Here is a 21410-nt window from a genome sequence, read left to right on the forward strand (position 1 = left end):
TTAGTTGTGATTCATAACAGTGATCCAGAGGGGAAATCCGTAAAGAAGGAGTTAAAGAGGAAGAAACAAATGAGCTGTTGTGCAGTTATCGCTGAGAAGCACAGTAAGGGTCTGTTGGAGTGATGGGAGCGGGGAAAATGCTTCCAGTTCTCTTACAACAAATAAATTACGGGCATGTTTTACTGAAACAGATTTTCCTAGCTATGTGCTATTCTGGGTAATAATATTATGCTCATCAAGAATTCCTTTTCTTGGTTTTATTTGGAACTAATTTTCAGTGTCTGTTCTAAGACAGTACATAGCATTCATGAACTCTAAGCCTCCTCCTGTTACTTTTAATGTTGCCACTTAACATCTTGGTTAGGAACAGATTCAAGCAGCACCAATTTTCAGTGTAGGCTTAGCTTTGAGAGAAATTTATCCCAAGGCACTGCAGTTGCTGGGAAGCTCATTATTTTTTATAAAACTTTCCTATCATGCTTATATTTTGTGGAATGATTATTATCTAATATTTATTTTTTTTAAATAAAAATTTAAATTTATTTAATAAAACAAAGATAAAATACCTTGCCGGAATTCAAGAGGCCGTGAGACACTGATAAACATATCCTCAGACTGTTGACTGACCACAGTCAAGTAGGCATGGACTCCTGGGTGCTCCTTGATGTATGCATGTCCCAGTACAGGAGGGAAGGCTGATAAGGCATTGGCATCCTTCCAGATTTAATGAACAGAGTTTTGCTTTCTTGTGATTATAGGCAGGTATTTGTGGTGGAGAAGGCTGGGAAAACCCCTGGCTGATTCAGTGGAAGCCTGCAGGTGAAGGGTGTGTGTGAATCAGGATGTCAGAAAAGCTGAGGCTGTGTGGGTCTCCTTGTAAGCAAGTGCAAAGCTCTCTGCTGTGCGAACAGCTCTCCCTGGAAGGATAATAATGGTGCTGGGATTTTCTAAATCTTGCTTTTTTCCTAGCTTAGAAGCATTATGTTAAGAAGAAATACTGTATTGATTTTCTGCATTGCTTTCATGGATTTTATTCTTAGAATGCATTTAAATGATGCAAGAATTACTATTAATTTTGGGGATACTTTAGGATTCATAGGTTTTTAGAATCTAACATTTGGATACTTAATCTCTTAGAACTTCACTGTTGTTTGTGTGGAAATATACCTTTGATTTTTGTAGGGAAATTGGGGGAACTGATGTTTTCATAGAAAGGAATTTGCTTTCTTCTTGACTTCTGAGGAACCATTTTGGGGTTGTTTTGTTTGTTTCTTTTTTTTTCCTGTCATACCTTTACCTTCAAATAACTTGAATTTGTTGGGGGGAATGGGATGAGAAAAACAAAGCAGTGAAGCTTTCACAGAAGGGTTCATTGTATGGTTGTCTGCAAACGTCCTTCAGACTCACTCTATTATGTTTCATTTCTTTGATGCTTGTCATGAAGGGAGGCAGACTTTTATTCCTGTATTATCAAGTTTACACAAAGTGTGTTGTCCCTATGTCTTTCAAGAAGAAAAAGTTAAACAGTGAAATTTCACCTTCATTTCCCCTCAGACTGAAGTTAGCATGGATTAATTGGAATTCTGCTACAAATGAGGAAGGAAAGATGAATTCTTTCACAGCAGATGTGACACATTTACTTTCTCTCTCAGAAGACAACTGAAGATAAATGACATGCTGAGTTAAAAACATAGTTGAGAACAAATAGTGATAAAGTAATAAACTGGTGGATCGTTTTTATTCCACTTTCAGGATCAGCATTGTATTTATTCTGATATTTATTATTACATCATCAAAAGGCTATTACACAATTCGTGCTAAGAAAGACCATTGCTTACTGGCCCTTTATCATCTTTTACTTAAGAAATGAGAGAAGTGCATGAATGTAACAGAGAATAGGGAAGAAGGAAGTAATGTGGATGTTAGGCTGTGAAGGGTCCAGTTTATCATGCTGATAATTTGGGAAGTCTCTGTCTGAGTGGGGAGTTAGCTGTGGGACTTCTTATGCACCACAATACCACCCTTATTGTGGGGCTGTTGTTTCTCTGACAGACTGGGCAAGAGCTGTTATGGTGTGGATGGAAACAATCAAAATAGGGTAATGGCAAAAGGAAATAGTATTAGAAAAATAACAGGTTTTCAGGTTTCAATTTGAAAATTGAAGAATTTGGGTAGACTAAAGATTGCTGCATAAAAAGAGCCATCTGGGAGTGTAGTTGTGAGTGTATGCTTTGTATGTAAAACTGTGTCCATACAACGCGCCTGAGATAATCAAAATCCTAAATGAGTTATAGGAGGCAAGAGAAATGGAGGGGATTGAGTGATGTTGGTGAAAAAAGGTTACATGAAAGAAGTTTTAAGGAGCACATGTTCTTCCTTAAATGGAGAATAAGTAGTCACAGAAATAGCAGCCTTTCCTGGAGGCTTCAGCTTTCATCTATGGGTTAACTTGTTAGATAGCAAATTCACTGGAATACTTGCTTTTTTACCAGTATTAATAGCTACCAAAGTAAGTGAACTGAGAGGAATTTGAGTATTATGATCAGAACTTTGACATTTATAAAAGTTTTAACTGACAGTAATTTTCTTTGCTGAATGCATTGTATCCATGAGTTACAAAATCAGTTTTACTTAAAATTCATTTTTCTAGCTACATGAACTGTCTACTATTACATAGTATAGTTTTAGGTGATACACATGTTTTAATTATTCCTGGAGTGCAGTACTTTGATATTTTACATATTTTAGTGTAACTTTTTTCTTCTCTGAATGTATATATGCTCCATATAGGTATTGAATAGATTAGCTGGAAGAATCTTAGAGACAGCGTTTTCCTTTTAAACCGAACTACCATCCTAGTTTCCTACAGAAAATTTATATCTAATGTTTAGCGTGTGACTATATATTGTGTTTACTGAATGTTACCTGTCTATGCAGTGCCATCAGTTGAGCGAAGAGGGCAGTATTTATGTTAGTTGGATGTTTCCTTTTTGTTTCAGAATAGTCTGTTTTCCTTTCTCCATGTGCACACTGCTCCTTGGTTTGCAGGTATACTGAGAAATTATTCTGTTACCAGGTGAGGAAGAAGTAGATGTGTTTTGATTTTTATTACTTCTTAAGTGTGCTGTATGAAGAACACATTGTAAAGAATTAATACCATGTTTTCTTTTTCTTCTCTTCCCCTTCTTCACCCTTATTCCCTACTTTTTTTAAAATTAGGTATCAAATTGTAGTGGAAATAGTTCAGGCAACCACAATCAGCAATATTCCCCAAGTGAAGAGGCAGAAAGGTAAGATTCCATTTTTAAGTCACATCTGTTGTTTTCATTTTGAAAAGCTGTTTGAACTCCCGACATACATATGCAATTGGTGTGTGTGTGTTTTTTAGACAGATTTCAGGAATACTATGCCTTTAGTATTTTGGTTCTGTTTCATTTGTCTGAATCTTCCAGAAGCTCCCTTGGTATGATTATACCCCCACCCTATCTTCATCTAAGCTGATGGATCATGAGAAAGGTCATGTCTATGATGCATTTATTTTCAGAACTTGCTGCAACTAGGATTTCTGACATTACAAATTCATATGCTGAGAATCTTATCTCCACTTTCTTTTTCATACAATCAGTCCTTCAAAACACAGAAGAAGGAATGATACAGAATAATTGTCACTCAGACTTTATTTTGACTCTTCATTGTATTATGTTTTTGAGTTGCAATAATGAGTGCTCTTAAATTCTTCTACAATGATTTGGCAATGTCTGCCTTTTAAAAAGATATGCCTATTTTGTTTGTACTTGTATTTATTATATATACTACTTTTATGGTTCTCAAAATATGTAAAAACTGTGGTATGTCTTCCAGAGAGGATCTTAATGGCAAAATTACAATCAAATCTTTGCTTAGGCAGGTATATTTAAGTTGTATCAATGCATAATAAAAAAGGCAACAGAGAGTAGAATTAATATCTTTAGAAAGAAATCAAAAAGATTTCAGGTTCCAATGTAATTTCTGTATTTCAGGTTAAAAAAAATCCTTTTTTAGTTCCTTATATCAGAAAGGAAAGCTTTAAAAAGTAATTCAAGTGTAATGAAAAATGCAGAAACAGAAGATGAACACACTGTGGGGTGGGGAAACTTCAGGCAATCTGAAGAGCTTGAGGTTCTTGCTCAAGTTGTGGAAGTGTAAGGTTGTCAACACTGGTAATGCTTTTTGTTTACACTCTAAAATAGCTTTAGATAGGCATCCCACTAAGATATATTGCTTGTATCAAATTAAGACAAAGGGAAAAGTAGGCACTGGTTTTAATTCAAGTGTACATTATAGAAACAGAAATTAATATTTTTCAGATAAAAGGTAATTGCATGGAAATTCTGTTTCATAAAGTAATAAAAAGAGAACAGGGAATTTAACTTGGAGAACATTAGGATAAATCAAATCTTGCTAAGCCTCTATTTCCATTTGTGCTACTATTGGTCTTTTTTGAGACAATAATTGATTTGGGGAATATTTTTATAAAGATTAGGTTCCTACAATAAATTACTTATTAATTAATTTTCCTCTGTCGCACTTGAGTTTATTCATTTAAATATCTACTATTCTAAATCTCCTGAACAGAAGATATTTCTCTAAAGCTACAAGTGTCTGGTATGGCAGAACATATAAAAATATTGGAGATCTGATGGTATGTGGTAAAGTTGATTTCTGCATTTTTAAGGGCTCTTGACTTCTACCTGTATTTGAAAAATCTAACAGAAATTTCACTAGCTGGTGCATTGAAGATTTGAGTTATGGTATGGACTTTTATTAGTGTTTTCCTATGGTAACCTTGTATAACATTAAAGGTTTGATTACCACTTCTGGCTCTGTTAACCATTGGGACTATTGGTGCTAACCCTTTTGTTTATTAAATAGCCAATGATTATGCACAGTGTCTGAAGAAGGTGATGTTTCTTTGCCTGACATGTGTGGAACAGTATGCCCAACAGAAGCATGTAATACAATCTTTTTATAGTTCATACAAATTTAGGGCAGATTTCTAATCCATTTCAGTTATTGCCCTAAGGTTTTCATCTACAAAGAACTCGTAAGAGTGCTATCAAAACTGTAGAGTTGTACAATCTAGTTCTGAAGACTGTTTTGTGTCCTTTTTTTTCCTGAAGTATGTGGTGGAGTTTTACCTAACGTGGTAATGAATCTAATATGTTCCTGAATTTTAAGAAGGAAAATTTAAAGAATAAGGCTGTGGTACTTAGTTAAAACAAACCAAAGCCAACATAAAACCCAGCACAACTCAATGCTAATATAAAGATCGTTGAAATATTATGAAACAGATTACCACTTTACTTAGTGTCACCTTTTGATGTTTCCCTTTCTGGATGCTACAGCATAATGCTACCCCTGGATTTAATAGTGAATAAGTAAATGTAAGCTTTATGCCAAATGGAAGAGTGTTTGCACAATCTCTTTCTAACTTTCTATTTTTAATCTTTTCCCCAGTACCTAGTGCATACCTGCAGTGACATGTTAGCAGTTGGATGCATATGACAGTGTCTCCTCTGCTGCTAGTAAAGGAGCACTTGCCTTCTATGTCATGGGGATCTCTTAGATTTGACTCCAGCCTGGTGACAGATAGTCTTACTGGTAGCTATTTCCTTTTCCTGTGCAAAGTTGGGTCCTGGAAATGTAACTTCTTCTTTAGTGCCTGGGTGTTCAGCTAGAGCAGCTGAACGTTGTCTGGCCAGCATTCTGTTGAGCCTCATGTCCACTCCCGAACTGTAAGGGTAGAGCAAGTGTAGAACTATGTACATGGTTGTAGAATCATAGAGTGGTTTGGGTTGAAGGGACCTTTAAGTCATCTACTCCAGCCCCTGTGCAATGAGCAGGTACATCTTCAACTGCACCAGATTGCCCAGAGTCCCACCCGCCTGGCCTTGAGTGTTTCCAGGGATGTGGCATGTACCACCTCTCTGGGCAGCCTGCTCCAGTGTTTCATCACCCTCATTATAACACTCGTCTTTTTTGTATAATCCAAATTGACCCTCTTTTGGTTTAAAACCATTACCCCTTTCTCCTGTCACAACAGGCCCTGCTGAAAAGTCTGTCCCCATCTTTCTTGCTGGCCTCTTTTAAGTACTGGAGGGCTGCAATTGGGACTTCCCAGAGCCTTCTCTTTCCTGGGCTGAACTCTTTCAACGTTTCTCTTTGTGGGAGGTGTTCCATCTCTCAGATCATCCTCATGGCCCTCCTCTGGATCTGCTCCAACCTCTTCCTGTGCTGAGGTCCCCAGAGCTGGATACAGTACTCCAGGTGAGGTCCCACATGAGAGTGGTCTCAGCTTCCATCAGTTTGAATTATGGGAGCTTCCTGAGGCAATGTTTCCAATAGAAAAAGGTGTAACAAAAAACCTGAGGAGCATTTAGTGTAGCATGAGTGACCAAAACTCTGCAGTAGTGAGTGCTTCGCTCCTCTTCATCCTTTGCTTAGCAAAAGAAAGGTTGTACAACTGCAAGGCTAGCAATAAATATGCCTGAGCAGGATTGTGGACCTTCACTATTGGTTGGAGACAAAATAAAGTTTCTAAAACTGACCAAAAACACTTCTTTTTTTCCAGAAAATATTAGGTCTTTAGTCTACTATTAAAGGATAAGTAACCTGAGGACCAGGTTTCGGACTGATGACTTCTCATAGGAGCTACAGTTACCTGACCTTTTTACTATTTTTTCTGGTAATACCAAAGTACGGATTTAATGTTGGAAAGAAAGGCTTGTTCCTCAGTAAGGACAGGGTTCTTTACACGTGATTTAACTAGTGCCACCTATTGGCAAAATATTTAGCTCTATAAAATCAGAAAGTGCTTTAAAGTACTTCTAAACATCATTGTATTAAACCCTCTGTAGTTAAAAAATGGCATGTTATAGGGTTTTTTCTTTTCAGATTTCTATATTTGAATCTTCTGGCACGTGAGCATAAGAGAGCAAATGAAAACATAAAAAAGCATCTGATTCATGTTAAGCAGTAAGTTTTACATTTGACTCTGTGGGAGAGTCAAAGGTCTAAAAAGTTGAGATAAAGTAATTTGAGAGGTTTGCAGTATGATGCCAGTTGTGAGTGGATGATAAAATTTCTGTGGCCATGAGAATTGCTTTTGGCCATTGCTAAAGTTGAACAAGAAACCCAACACAGCATTATTATTTCCAGAAGTGTAGATTTGTTTATTTTGGAGCAGTGCAGGCCACTGTAAACAGAAGCTGTTACCTTGCAAGCTGACATTGCACTACTTCCCTCATCTACACTGGCCCAAAAGCACTGACGCTGGTGTGTACATGTATCTGCCTTACTTCTCCAACAGTATCTTCCTGGGTATCTTCTTCCAAAATAATCATGATCACTCAAGCAGCAGGAGTAGGAAGCTGTTTGGTTTTGGTGGTAGTTTTGTTTTGTTGGTCTTTTTTCTTTTTTTTTTTAACTTGTGTTTGGTTTTCCTTCCTATTGGTATTTTCAGATGGTTCCCCTCTCTACAGTCACACGTGCTATGGTTAGAAGAATCACATCCTTCTACACCTTTAACTGTAAACAGTCTCCTCATCTTACCTTTTGACAAGGAGTCCTTCTAAGTACTGAACCAAATTCAAATTTAAGCTAAATTTTAAGTATTTTAGTTGTTTCGTGGCTGGTTTTTTTAATTTTTTTTTTTTTTTATAAAATTTAGCTTCTCTGCTAAAGATTTTGAAGGACTCTAAATTATTTATCTGAAAATGTTTGCTGCATTTTGATCTAATAAAGCAGTTTGTAAGAGGACAAATACCTGGATTGGGCATTGTATCATGAATGACAGATGATATGCCACTTTCTAGAAGCAAGAGTAAATCTTTATTTTTGTAAAGAAAAGGTTTCAAAAACAGGAAAAAGAAACAGAAGTTTATTATAAAGTTCCTGTAATAACTTGATATTTGCTGTAACATGTTAAAGTACACTGATTCTAATTTTAACAGAAATGTTTTTGTCTCTCCTCATAATGATATTGTATTACAGGATCCTACAAGAATTTTAGCAAGGATCTCTTTTACTAACTCCTTTTTAAAACAAACCCAAAAATGCATGAAGACGTTACCTTGTCTTAGGGCAATACAGAGCAAAGTCTCTCAACAGATGTTTTTTCTAAAGGGATTTTTTTAAAGGGATTTGTTTGATTTGCCTTTTATTTTTCTATGTCCTCTACCTTACACATTGCTTCACAGCATGACTGGGAATACCCTTGGATGACTGGTTGGGACTGTTTTTCAGACACTACAGTGTAATCAACCCCAGGGCATCCCTGTTGAGAAAACTGCTCATTTTCAAGCAGGGATTACGAGACAGATTGGATAAGCAGCCATTTCTGCGTGGAGGGATCTGCCACGTTGCAGCAGCAGATTCCTCCTGCTGAGCCTTCCCACTGTGTGTCTAGATATTTGCTTTTATAAGCAAAGCTGACAAGTGGCACAGAAGCAGAACTCTCTGTGTACAGGCCTCTCAGGTGCTGTGGTTCTGACAGAGGCTTGAATGCTCAGCTGTAGAAAGGGACTTTTTAAAAAAACCCTGGGGCTCCAGGATAGTTAGGTTATGTGGGTTGTGATGTGTGGGTTTTGTCAAGATGATAATTTAAAGTGAAGTGAAATGGGTATTTGTGTGTTCCAGCGGGTTACAGATGCCGTGTAACTTGATTATGTCAAAACTGTATTACGATTCCTCCCCCTGACCTGCATCCTCCACACAGGAATAAACATTCATATACAGTTATTTTTGCACAGTCTTCTGGCAAGGCTTGAAGAGCTAACATTGTGCCTGCATGTCATACTCAAGCAGTAAGTGTGGAGAGAATCCACGTGGATGAGGGTAAAAGCTATGGATTCTGACTGTGCTACATTTATTCATTTTTATTTGTGATATTCGAATCAAGTTCATAGAGGAAAATTGTCTTTCTGCTCCTGAGATCCTTTGTGTCTGCTAGTGATGGTAGTGCATCTTATCCTCAGTGGGTTTGGAGAGATGCTGATCAGTGGAAGAGGGAGGGAAGAGGCTGACTGGTCAGGTAGATGTGACCAAAGGGGATGCAAGGACTGACAGACAGAGGCTATCTGTGGTGAATATAATTTTACTGCTCACATTTACCTTCCTGCCACTTGACTTTTTGTTTTGCTCAGCTGTGACTGTGCGTGGGAGGCTGTGTTGTGCTATGCATTGCTGATGATCAGTGCCTAACTTGTCCATGGTCTGTAAGTCCCTCCGCCAAGATGTGTTTGGGATTTAGCATCTTTTTTACTCAATCTCTTGTCCAGCCACAGTAGAGCTGGTTTTCCCTTTGCTTGGACCACAGGCAGCGGATGGCATGGATCATGCAGGTCTAAAACACAATTAAGTTTGCATTTTATGCAAATCTAGCTTATTTTTGTCTATCCTTCAGTGTGCTTAAGGGTAATAAAGTTTGTGTGGCATTTTTTTGGTATGATGATTATTTGGAAGGCCCAGCATTCTGACTGAAAAATGGGTGGTGTGAATATGTACTGCAGTTTGATGTATTTAATACAAATAAACCTGCTCAAGCAGCAAAACCACCAGGAAAAAAAAAAAAAGGAGGAAAGAAAATTAGGTGTGAGGAATCACTTTTCAGCAATTGTTTTGGTGGGCTGTAGGGTATGCTACTGGGGTTATACTTGTAGCTTAGCTCAAATTGAGATAGTTATGAGTGATTTGAAGGAAAATGTAGAAGCTTTGTCAGAAATCACTGCAGATGTGCAAAAATACATTGAATAAAAAAATTGCACAGGTAGCATAGCTTTGATTACTTGGTAGGTTTGAGCTCATTTGGACCATTTGCATTTTAATCTTGTGTGGTGCAAATTGAATTRCCCACAACTGAGGACTGATAAGCAGAGTTGGAAATTCTGCTTTTGGTACTAATTATATTTGGTTTCCTTTGTGTTAGGAGAGGTGCACAAATATCCCTTTGGGGTTTGGAAGTTCCTCCATGGCAGTGCATGTCCTGTCAAAATTTCCCCAGATAATGAGAATTCTTTTGAAGGAAGTTAATAAAAGACACTTTGCTCCTTAGGAGATGGAAGCTCTGCTCAGTGACTGCTGGCAAACATGTGTCCAGATTGTGGGGAGGAAGTGCCAAAGTAGCATATTTCTTGTCTTGCTGATGAGGAGTGATTTTTGTTTGTTTTTAATAATATTCTTTTGGAAAAAATACCCAAACTATAAAGTCATTACTAGTTAAAAAAAGTATTATTCAAAGCCTGTTTTTTTCCCCCTTGCATTGTAGTGAAACTGTGCCTTAGTAGCATGTATCTATTTCTTTTCCATTTGTTGAAACTTGCCATAGGGTGTGGGAATATATGCAAGCCTTTCCTTTTGTGCCCTTCTGATTTTATTTGGTTTATGCAGAGATACCTGAATATAGCAAACATCATCTTTGCTGATACTCAGAAATGGCAAAAAGCACTCTTAATTCTCTCACAGTGTTTTAGTAATGGTGGAATCAGACAAGAAGAGATTAAAAAGAAAAGTCTTTACAACTTAAAGTATCTTTTTGATAGTGCTTAATGTGAAAAAAGCAGAGCAGTTTAGATCTGAGAATACATAAAATCTCAAAAGCTGATTAAGGCTAGGAGAAAACCAGTGATCCACCTAACCTGCTCTAGTTGAGCTGAAAGTGCTCCTCCTGATTTTTGCTGGCCTATCTTTCATAATTTGGAAGAGGGAAGTGATGCTCAGCGTTATTCACACTTCCACGCTCTGTTTCCTGCGCTGTAGCACATTGGCCACGTTCTGTGCTGCTCTGCTCTCCATCAGCCTCGTGTTTATTTGTGAAGGATGTCACTGCCAGGCTTTCACCGTGACTAGTCCTGTTTATCCATGGAGCAGGAACAGGCTGGCAGTGTGATCTTTATCACTGCCCTGAGTGATTTTTGGGTGGACTGGCTCCTTTGGGGTATGAAGAGCTGAGGTAAATGGTTTTGAAGGATCTCTGTTAAGACAGAAATTAATCACTGGAAACAGGTAGGCTCATTAATCTCTCCTGGGAGTCTGCTGCAATCACAGGATGATAAGACTTCAGGTAAAGTAGACATGCTTACTTTGAAAACCCTTCAAGAATGCCTTGATTCTATCAAGAAGGGTACTTTGGTTTGAAGAAGGCTGAATAATCATTGCATACTACTGTTTGCGAGTTTTCAAAAGTGGGATTTCAAATATGCATTTTGAGCCCAAAGCACTTAAACTATTTAAAGAATTCTTCTAAAAAATCATCTTAGAGTCAAGTGCAGCAGGGAAAATGTTGAGGTTTAATGTTCACTTCAAACTCCAGTTCATGTATTTGTAATAGCTGTAAATGTTTTGATTTGATGGAGAACATTCTTTTATCCTTAAGGTCTTTTCCTTTCCTTTTCTCCCATTAATACTGATACTCTGTTTAGGGAACTGAAACACTAAAATTAAATGCTCTGTTGACTTCTCTGTGGAGATAACATGCCAGGAAAACAGATGGCTTTTTTTTTTTTTTTTTTTTTTTTTTTTTTTTTTTTTTTTTTTTTTTTTTTTTTTTTTTTTTTTTTTTTTTTTGCTTCAGTGAGTATCACTATTACATGGCAGCTCATATGCAAATGATGCTCATCCATTAAAATACTAAGAGTATTTATATCAGAAAGCATCCCTACCCACATAGATACATGCAGCAAATAAAGTGAGATTAAAAATATGGGAAAAGATAATGGGAGAATATCTGGACTCAGTTATGTGTAGAACTTCAGGGAGCTCCATGTTCCTTGAGTTGTCCTTCAGTATGTAAATGACAAAACTTAGAGTTGCATGCAATACTTACATGTAGCTTTGAGGAGGAAGTAAAAGGGTGAGAACAGTTGTAAAAAGAGAAGTTGCCATAATGTATTGGAAACTTGTTTAAAATAGGTACTTTAAATAATTTCTGAGGGATTTCCTTTTTGCTGTGTATGCATTCACAAACCTAACTATGTAGTTGTTTCTTAACAGCAACTGTTTAGAAAAGCAAATGCTGTTTTACCGACATGATTTTGCAAGCTTTTAATATTTTGCAGACACAGTAGAATAGATTTTTACTATTTATCCCTGAGCAATCAAATAATCCGGAGCCAAGTACAAGCCAAGTTCTTTGCTACTGAGTAATAATCGCAGCCCAAAAAAGCATGAGTGTTATCACTGAACAAGAGGAAAATAAAACCAATGTACAAATGCAAATCAGTTGCATCCTGAAGATATTAAACATGATTACCACACAATAGGGTTTTATATCTGCTTTATCTGCTCCTTCTTTTTTTAGACCCTGGTAATTAGCTGAAGAGGCTAGAATGTAGGATACACGAACATTACACTGGCTAAGTCTTATTCAGCTGACTGTCATCTTCATGTTACTTTACTTTTGAACAGTACTGTGCAGTCTTGACGTGGCATTATAAGTTTTTTTTTCTTGGTCATCTGACCATTCTGAGTGAACTTTCGCCAGTTGTCTGGAGGGAATATTGTATGATATGCTGTTCACATCAGGCACAAGAAGTTTGGGTTTGCAAATAAGATGTGTGAGAATGTGTCATGCTGGGCTGGGGGGGATAGAGCCCAGTCCCTCATGACTCCAGACAGTCAATGCTATGTTCGTAAGATTCATAGGCCATCAGCTCCATGTTATCATATGCCATGGCTGTTGGTACTTTCCTAGCATTATCTGATAAATGTACAATACATCCTGTAGCAGAAGTCTTGGGCTGTGTCTTCTGTAAACTATAAAAAAAGAGCTGGAGGGGTTGGATTTCACTATGTATTTGAATAGGGATTTTTTTTCCCTCAATTCTTTTGTGTAAACCCTTGAGTTATCATTGCAGAATGTTTCAAAATCATCATTCTGTTTCGAATACAACCCTGCCAGTATCTGTACTGATGAGCATAGTTGATTCATGAATGACGGATGCTTTGATCAGACAGGTCACACAGGCAATGGTACAATGATGTTTTCATGTTGTAAAATTCTGTCTCTGATTTGTTTTATTCTCAGATTCAAAAGGAAAAGAGACTGCAGCAATGAAAGCTGACCTACTAAGAGCTCGCAATGTGAAGAGGTACATTAATCAGCTGACGGTGGCAAAGAAGCAGTGTGAGAAGAGAATAAGGCTCCTGGGAGGGCCTGCTTATGATCAGCAGGAAGATGGCCTTTCTGATGAAAGCGATGGGCCTCCGAGTCAGAAGGTATAAATTGCATTGTCTGAAGGTCATTTGAAATGTGTTAGCACTGAATCAAGTTACTGCACTGTCATTAATCCCTCCTTTCCCCCAGGAGTCAAGTACAAATTAATTGCTGCATAGTTTATTTATCTTGGGAAAAGATTATTGAAGTACCTGAGGAGACACATTGATTGCTCAGCTTGGAATATTGCTCAATGTGAAATTTCCTAAAGGATCGAGTAGCTCGTAAGCACGTGTGACTTTTCAGACATACCACATGCAGGGAGCTAATAAGGACATGGTAGCAGCCTTTATGAAAGCAGCAACTTGCTTTCAAGTTGCCAGCATATGTGCAATAATTCTTTGGCCCTCGTTATGTTTACTTAAGAAAATATGTGTGGGTTTGGAAAACACTAAATTAAATTACTCAAAAGCAAACACTTACGGAAGGCAATTGACAAAATTCAGGGCAGTTGTTGCAGAAAAACTCTGATAAAGCTGCTGACTGGATGCTGGTTTTCAATATCTCTGTAATCTGGAATTAGAAGTAATTACTTGTTGTGTTGGCCAGCATATACAAAAATAAAATGACTACTTAGCCTTGAAAATCTTAAAAAATTCTAGTGACTTCTTTTGTAACCTGCTCTGTTCCCTTTGGGCAAAGCACGGTAGCTGATGTATTCAAATGTGAAAGGATTTTTAATGTTTTAAATGTAGGTAGAAAATAGCTTATCTCTTCTTTCAGAAAAAGTAGTGTGATGTTTTTCTTGAGTAAGACCTGAAACAGAAGGATTCCCTACTTCTCTCTTATCCTTAAAGCATGACTTCAGATAGTGTGTCATAGACTGTGCCAAGGCAGTCCTGATCTCTTTCCTGAAGTTGGGTGTAATGAGAGGTGCCAAGGGGAAAAAGAAAGAGGGAAGCATGTGGCAGCACTGCATGAGCCAGTGATGCCACTTTTGATGCCTGCTGAGATGTTATGAACTTCTCTGAATAGATACACGGTGACATAAGGGTGTTCAAGAGTGGAGTACCGTCATGAAGATGCCCTTGATAGGGACAGGGATTGGTGAGGAACATAATAAAATATAGTATTATTGTTAAAATCAAAGGAATTTCTGACGTTCATGTTGCATGTTCTATAAACCTATGGGGTTTTTTTGGTGGGAATTGCTATTTTTTGGTGGGAATTGCTGGTGGGACCTGGGGCTCTATCCTGCAAATATATCAATAAGCAGCTCAATACTGAGTTAATTGTACTAATAGGAATAATGAGTTGTTGAACAGACAGTTATTGTGGTAATGGTGAAAACAATGGAATCTGAGGGAGCTTGGCCTCTAAGCTTTTGATGTTTTTGTGATGAAGCCCTAGAACACCTCTACAGCCATGTCAGTGTAGAAAATAGAAAAACTGCTTCTCTCTTCTGTTGTCCCCAATTCTTCGTTGCCATGAAAGAAGCTGAAGGAGGCTGATTAAGAGATGGAGGCCATGCTGTCTCCTTCTGAGCACAGAAAAATGCCCAGGGCTTAGCTGAGGAAGCGGTCTGTCTTCACTGTTGCTTCTTCCCATCCTCTTCTAGCACTGTGGTAGCTTCAGTCTGTGTTCTTTTTTCAAGGCAGCCAGTGTTATTTTGGGTGTTGGCCCCTCCTATTTGGGCAGTATTGATTGAATACTCAGGCTTTTTTCCAAGAAAAAGGGAAAAGCATTGTTTGGGATTTAGTAGCTAGTATGATACTGGTATGTTGCAGCTGGTGGCCCTTAGACTCCTTAGAGTATGGTTGTGCCAGTTTTCTGTTAAGGTAGCATCTAAGTTGCAGAATAACTAGTTTTTGTAAAAGAAACTGTAAGTTTGCCTTCCTTTCTTCAAATTGCATGGAACAGGTCAGAAATGGGCATGTAGTGATGGTGCTTTGAACTAATATTTAATGTAACTGTAGTACAGAAGCTTGAATACATTATTAGCTTTGGGGAATTTTTGGTACTAGTTGAACACAGAGTTGACTAGGGAGCCAAACTAGTGCATCCTATAGAAAGCTTTTTCTTGACTGCAGCAGTAGGGGAGTAATGGCATTGCTGATAAAAATCTTTAATGCATGTTCTGATTAAGGGCTTAGATGGGAGATGGATTATTTGGAGCTGTCAATGTTTTGTTAGACAAAACATTGCAGTCTTCTGGTTTTATTAGATATTGTGCATGCTTCATGCACCTAATTTTCCTGAATCCAGATTCTCTGTGGAAATCGTAAATACATGAATTATAATCAAATGCTTATAAACAAACAGAGAAACCACAGCTGCTCTCTGAATCTGATATCTTTCGTTACCTCTGACCCTGATTTAATCTCTGCCTATGGTGTTAGATTTGTTTTCAGAGAAAATGCGGTTTGAAGTAGTGTAATATATAAAGCAACTCTTAATAGTGCAGTTTCAGTCCTTTTTCCTAGAAATTGTGCCTGCACAGTACTGCGGTAATTGAACTCTTGTTATCTGTGTACATTCAGTGAATGGTTTTTTTCCTGTTGTGCTGATCAACCTTGAGTTTCAAGGCAGGGACTTCTACATTATGTATGTAAAGTAAAATAGTCTGTGCAGAAAATATCAGGTACCTTATGTCGTTAGTATATACTTCCTGATGCTTAAATAATCATATGTTCAGCTGCTGCTGTATGTGACAGAGACAGTCTTCTGATGACTTGCCTCTTTTTAAAATATAACAAGGTGAATATAGACTTTAATTTTAGTCAATGTACAGACAAAGCATTAGATAAGGGGTTTTAAAAATACAATTTGTAATAAGGTATTTTTCAGTATTGGTTTTTGCATTCCACTTATTCCTGTCTTCTACAAATAAAAAAAAAAAGGAAAAAGAAACATATCAAGAACCAGAACTCCCACAGTCTGTGTGCCATTATCCCAGAAGAAAACTTCTAATGACCCAAATGCTGTTCATACCAACCATCTGTAGTGCTGGTACCAACTTTATGGGTGTTGTTTGTTATAGGTCAAAGTGATTGTAGAGAATGGGAACCTGGTGTGTTGCAAAGAAATACAGCACAGTGCATCTGTTCTGTACCTGGTGCCTGTGCAGACCTAAATTAATCATTTGTTCTATGCTCCTGTCAGATAGAGATTGTGGCTATCTTTAGGGATTTACCAAGGCCAAGTTTCTGTTTTGTAGGGCCAGGGATAAGTCTCTTATGTATGCATATGCTAGGGACGCTGATTAAAGCACTTCACTTAGGGAAAAAAAAAAAACCCAAAAAAGGATACCAGAAAAACCTAACCCCTTCCTAGTCTTAGGCAGAGCCTGTGACCAGCTGTGGTATATAAATGACATTCCTGTTGAAGGAGAGAATTGATGTGGCAAGAATAAAGCTTCTTGTTTTTCCAAACCCAGAAGCTGCTCTCGAGTTAAAAGGATTTGAAGGGTTGCTGTGGAGGCTGGTAATTCTAAGATTATATCTGGTAACTGCATATTAGATTTGAGGGTGTACACATGCTCTAATGCCTATGTATGTGTCAACATAGCTTAGACTTTTGTGCTCTAATCCACGGTGATACTGAATCATAAAATGATCCTTTGGTGAGGATTACAAATTACTGCAGAGGTTCTTCTTAAATTGTAAAAGGAAGGAAGCTCCACAGAATAGTTGGGTGCCACAAAGGACTGTTGTGGTTTCACCCCAGGCAGCAGCCAAGCCCCACAGAGCCACTTACTCACTCCCCCATCAGCCGGATTGGGGGGAGATTCAGAAGCGTAAAAGCCAGAAAACTCATGGGTTGAGATAAAGACAGTTGATGAGGGAAAGCAAAGGCTATGCACACAAGCAAGGCAAACCAATTAATTCACTGATTCCCATGGGCAGGCAGGTGTTCATCCATCACCAGGAGAGCAGGGCCCCCTCACACATAACAGTGACTTCGGAAAACAAACACCATCACTCCAAATGTCCCCCAATTTACATATTGAGCATGCTCCCATATAGTCTGGAATATTCCTTTTGTCAGCTGGGGTCACCTGTCCCGGCTGTGTCTCCTCCAGATCTCCCATACACCGTTTCCTCTCCAGTGTGGCTGTACAAAAAGCAGAAAAGGCCTTGGCTCTGGGTAAGCCCTGTCCAGCAATTACAAAAGCATTTCTATATTATCAACCCTGTGCTCAGCACAAATCCAAAACACAGCTCCTGACAGGCTCTGAAGAATGTTAATTCTGTTCCAGCCTAAACCATTACACATGCATTTTATGATTTTTACCTCAAAACTAAAATCCCATTGTGTCTATCATTGTTGGTATTGAAGATGTAACATAATGCTTTTAGTACAGCAATTGTAGCATTTTACATAATTCCAGAATAGTCCAGACTTAAAGAAAAATCAAGAAAACATTTGAGAAGTCTCATTTCTGCAAAAGAATAAGCTTTTCTTCCCATTAATTTATATATTAAAGTATTTTAGTTTACAAGGTATCTATTAGGAGATTTACCTAACACTGTTGCTAGGCACCAGTGCTTTGATTACCATGGGACGCTGGTGCAGTGGGCCCTTTGTTAAGCAGGAGAGGTGGCTGCACTCGCCTTGCTCCCTGCTGCAGCACTCAGCCCCAGTTACTTTGGAGAGGGGCTTGCTTGTTCATTACCCTCTTTCTGGCAGCCTGAGTGGGTTTACCTTGGGTAACAGAGGCATAGAGACCACGGGGACCTCTCACTCAACAAGTGACAGCACGTGCTCCATGTTGTGATTTATTAACCCTGCTATTATTTACAGAGTTGACAGTCCCTGAGATGGGGAAGATATCTGCTCAAGGGGCTGGAAGACCGTCTTACCCTTGCATTTTAAATCATTGCTCTGGATAAAATGACTGAATAGAAAATATGATGATGCACAGCAACGAGGCCAACCCACAGACTGGCCTTTAATTTGCCATGTCTGTGTTGTTCACTTTGAGAGCCTGCTCGCCAGCTCAGTATTAAGCTTAGCTTGATCAGGGTATTCTCCACTGTTCAGTGAGGATTACAGAGTGAGCTCTCAAGGCAGATGTTCATATTTCTGAATAGTTCTAAATCTAAGAGTAAAGTCATGTCCGGAAGATGTTGGTGTGGTTAAGGATGAAAAAAGGGTGGCACGTGATTGTCACAGGGGAACTCTGAAGATGTAAATGAGCATTTCACATGAGAAAAACATAATTTAGTTAAACACTGTCCACAATTTGGGGGAGCAGTTTCAAATGGAACATAGAGGACTGCAGTTGTTACAGAACCACTTGGTTTATTAAGGAATTGATTTGGTGCCAGTAATTGTGTTATGTGCCCATGTAGGTGGTATCCTCACGTGTAGTTTGAGACCAGGAAATGTTTTTCCCATATGTAACTTGATCATAGGTACTAGGTTTAGGAAAACAAGTGGTCTTCCCATAGAGGGAGAAATTCTGATGGTGACTAGAATTGTGTAAGGTATCAGAAAACCCGTATTAGAGAAATTATTAATGTCTCAATGTCTGAGTTCACATCTTGCTCCACACCAAATAAACTTTGCTGTAAAATGCAAAATCATAGGAAGAGTCATTAGCCCCAGTGCTTAAGGACCTTTTTTTCTTTTCAGAGACAAAGCTGAGAGTTGGTTGGTGTCTGTGAGAAACAAAGCAATAGGTTAATACTACTCTGGGTAGTGTATTTGGACTCCTGGTGATGTAAGTAATGGCACTAAATAAGTGGCATGAAAACTGGTTCAGGTGTGAGACTGAAGGGTGGCAGAGAAAAGGTTGCTTGGTTTTGTTGAGGTATTTGGAAAAATTATTGTATTTTTCAGAGAAAGACAAGGTTATTCATTTTGTTCAGCATGGGTAGCTCTGATCATTTTGTCAGGGAGGTGCTTTATTTTCAGGTGTTTGTCTCAAAGAAAAGGCCTGGATTTACAAGAATAGTAGAGGATAAGGGAGTGATAATGGCTTTCCAATGCAACTTCTTAATGGCTGCAGCACTGTTTGGGAATGGCATGTCTGTGTTTCATTTCCTTTTCTGCCTGATGTACACCATCCTCACTCTTCTCAGGAGAAGTCCTGAGTGTTATATCACAGACCATACTCTTTCCTGCCTGCATTTCTGATAGATGTTTTTCAATAACAGTAGGAACTGGCACCCAAATGCCCTAGCTGCCGAGGTATTTCATCTTTCTCTGTGTCCCTGGGAATAACTGAAATAGATCTCAGAGCTCTGTGGGCTGTGGTATTAAAACTGCTGGTGTTTGAAACAAATAAAGACTGGATCAGTTAGCTTTCAGCTTGGCTCCTCTGCTTGGCAGGAACATGGCAATGTAAATTTTTCACAATAGCATTTCATGAGTGACTTGTAATGCCATCTTAGTCCTTTGAAATGTATCCTATCAGAAAAAAGTGGAGGTGTTTACTATCTGATAGAAGATTAATTTAACTTCTAAGGAATTGAAACTTTTTTTTTGTTTTTTAAAAGCAAAACTATTACAGTAGGAGGTCTGTGTAGTTGAATCTAGGACATGTTTGTGGGATGCATAGCACACTGTGGGCACACCAAGTGAAAAGATTTTTCCTATAAGGGATGGAAAGGAGCCAAATTTGGCATTTTCCCAGTTTTTATTCTTAGTTTTCTCTTCTTCAGATTCTTCAGTTTGAAGAAATTTTGGCCAACCCTTCATACCGAGAGCACTTCAGGATATACATGGAAAGGATGGACAAGATGGCTTTGATTGGCCTTTGGGAGTCTGTGGAGAATCTGAAGAATGCTAACAAGGTGGAAGAAATTGAAAGCCTCTATGGCTTTATACATTGGTGACACTCTGTAGTGATCTTGATGTTAGGAAATGTCTTTATGTTTTAAAAATATCAACAGCATAGGATGGGTGCTAAACAATTTGGGGTTTTTTAACTGCTTTGTGTCCATATTTGAGGATAATATTACCATTAAAATGTGTGGGCTGTTGAGATGATGATTTGCTGTTGGTTGGTGTAACATCTGTTAAAAGGAATACTAAATATGCAGAAGTAATAGAATTATTTCTCCCTCCACCAGAGAAAAAACGTGCAATAATATAATGGCTTTAGTTGTATCAGCTCACCTGAAGAACATTCCAGCTGTATGTCTGTATGTTATGTCTGTACATAAACTTCTCATCTTGCCAGTTACAGGTAGCCCATTCAATCCAAAGCAGTGAAAATGTGTGTATATATGTTCTTAAAACCTTTCTGCAAGAGAGGTGTTGCTTTACAAGACCTATTCCTAATCTGTAGCTGCATAAGCAGCTAAGCTTCTCCAGGACTGCCACACTACTGCTAGAGGGGAAAAAACACTGCTGTGTTGTAATTTGGGATAAAATAAAGTAGGAATTAGAATCCTGAAACAAGGATAGGAAGTATCACCTATAGCTGCAACAGGTATCCTGAAGCAATAGTGCAGAGCAAGAATCTGTAAAGGACAAATCTGCTGTTTGTGAGCAGTATGGTGGATTTTGGGGGGAAGCAATTAAACCTTCAGGATTCACGCTAGCATGAAATACAAATTTGATTATTGATACCAGTCAACTTTTTGTTCACTGTAATTTTATTGCTCTCTTATGTATAAAGATTCTAGTCAACTGGAAAACACAAAACAGCCTGTAAATAGAGAGGCAAATTGTAGAGTGTGAGTAGTGAACCATTAATACAATCTGAAGAAATTACTAACAACCAACTCAAGCTAGAGAGTGTTCATAAAAGCTGTTTGTCAGGCACTGTGAAGAGATTTCTATAAATCAGTTTCGATTTGCAAACTTGGTCACGGTTGGAAAAGGTACTAGAAATGATTTTATGATCTCTCAGGTCTGATTTCTCTCTTCCCATTCAAAACAATATGTAAATACGGAAATGGTTACATCTGCCACTACAGGGGCATCTTATATTACAAAAAGGTAGTAATGGCTGTGATATTATCAGATATCACAAGTGGCTGTGATATTGTCAGATGAGTCAGGAAAGAACATTGTGTCATACTGAGGGAGTGGATAAACCCTTTTTAATTCTGTCCAGTTTAGGAAGATGTTAATTTAGGGAGCTGATCATGGGCTGTGCTGCATTACTTCTCTTTCCTGAGCATTAATGCAAAGTTTACTGTGCTTACTGAAATTACCCAGCCTCCTGTATTGTCTCTTCAGTTATGCTTTTTTCCTCTTCTTGGTT

General features: G+C 38.2%; 1 protein-coding gene across 5 annotated transcripts in view; it reads left to right on the top strand.

Annotated features, from left to right (window-relative positions):
* SNX25 (sorting nexin 25) overlaps positions 1-21410 on the top strand; it is a 94597-nt gene that overhangs the window by 36641 nt on the left and 36546 nt on the right. For all 5 annotated transcript variants that reach the window (XR_008965614.1, XR_008965616.1, XR_008965617.1 and 2 more), the window contains exons 6-8: positions 3220-3290; positions 13061-13251; positions 19858-19989. Coding sequence is in view for 1 of the 5 variants with exons in the window: in XM_057370216.1 (XP_057226199.1) it covers positions 3220-3290; positions 13061-13251; positions 19858-19989 (394 nt within the window). In the remaining 4 variants the exon portion in view is untranslated. The remainder of the gene's footprint in view (positions 1-3219; positions 3291-13060; positions 13252-19857; positions 19990-21410) is intronic.

This window comes from Malurus melanocephalus, unplaced genomic scaffold, assembly GCF_030028575.1.
Source record: "Malurus melanocephalus ecotype Western Australia unplaced genomic scaffold, MMel_1.1 scaffold_121, whole genome shotgun sequence".
NCBI classification, from domain to species: Eukaryota; Metazoa; Chordata; class Aves; order Passeriformes; family Maluridae; genus Malurus; species Malurus melanocephalus.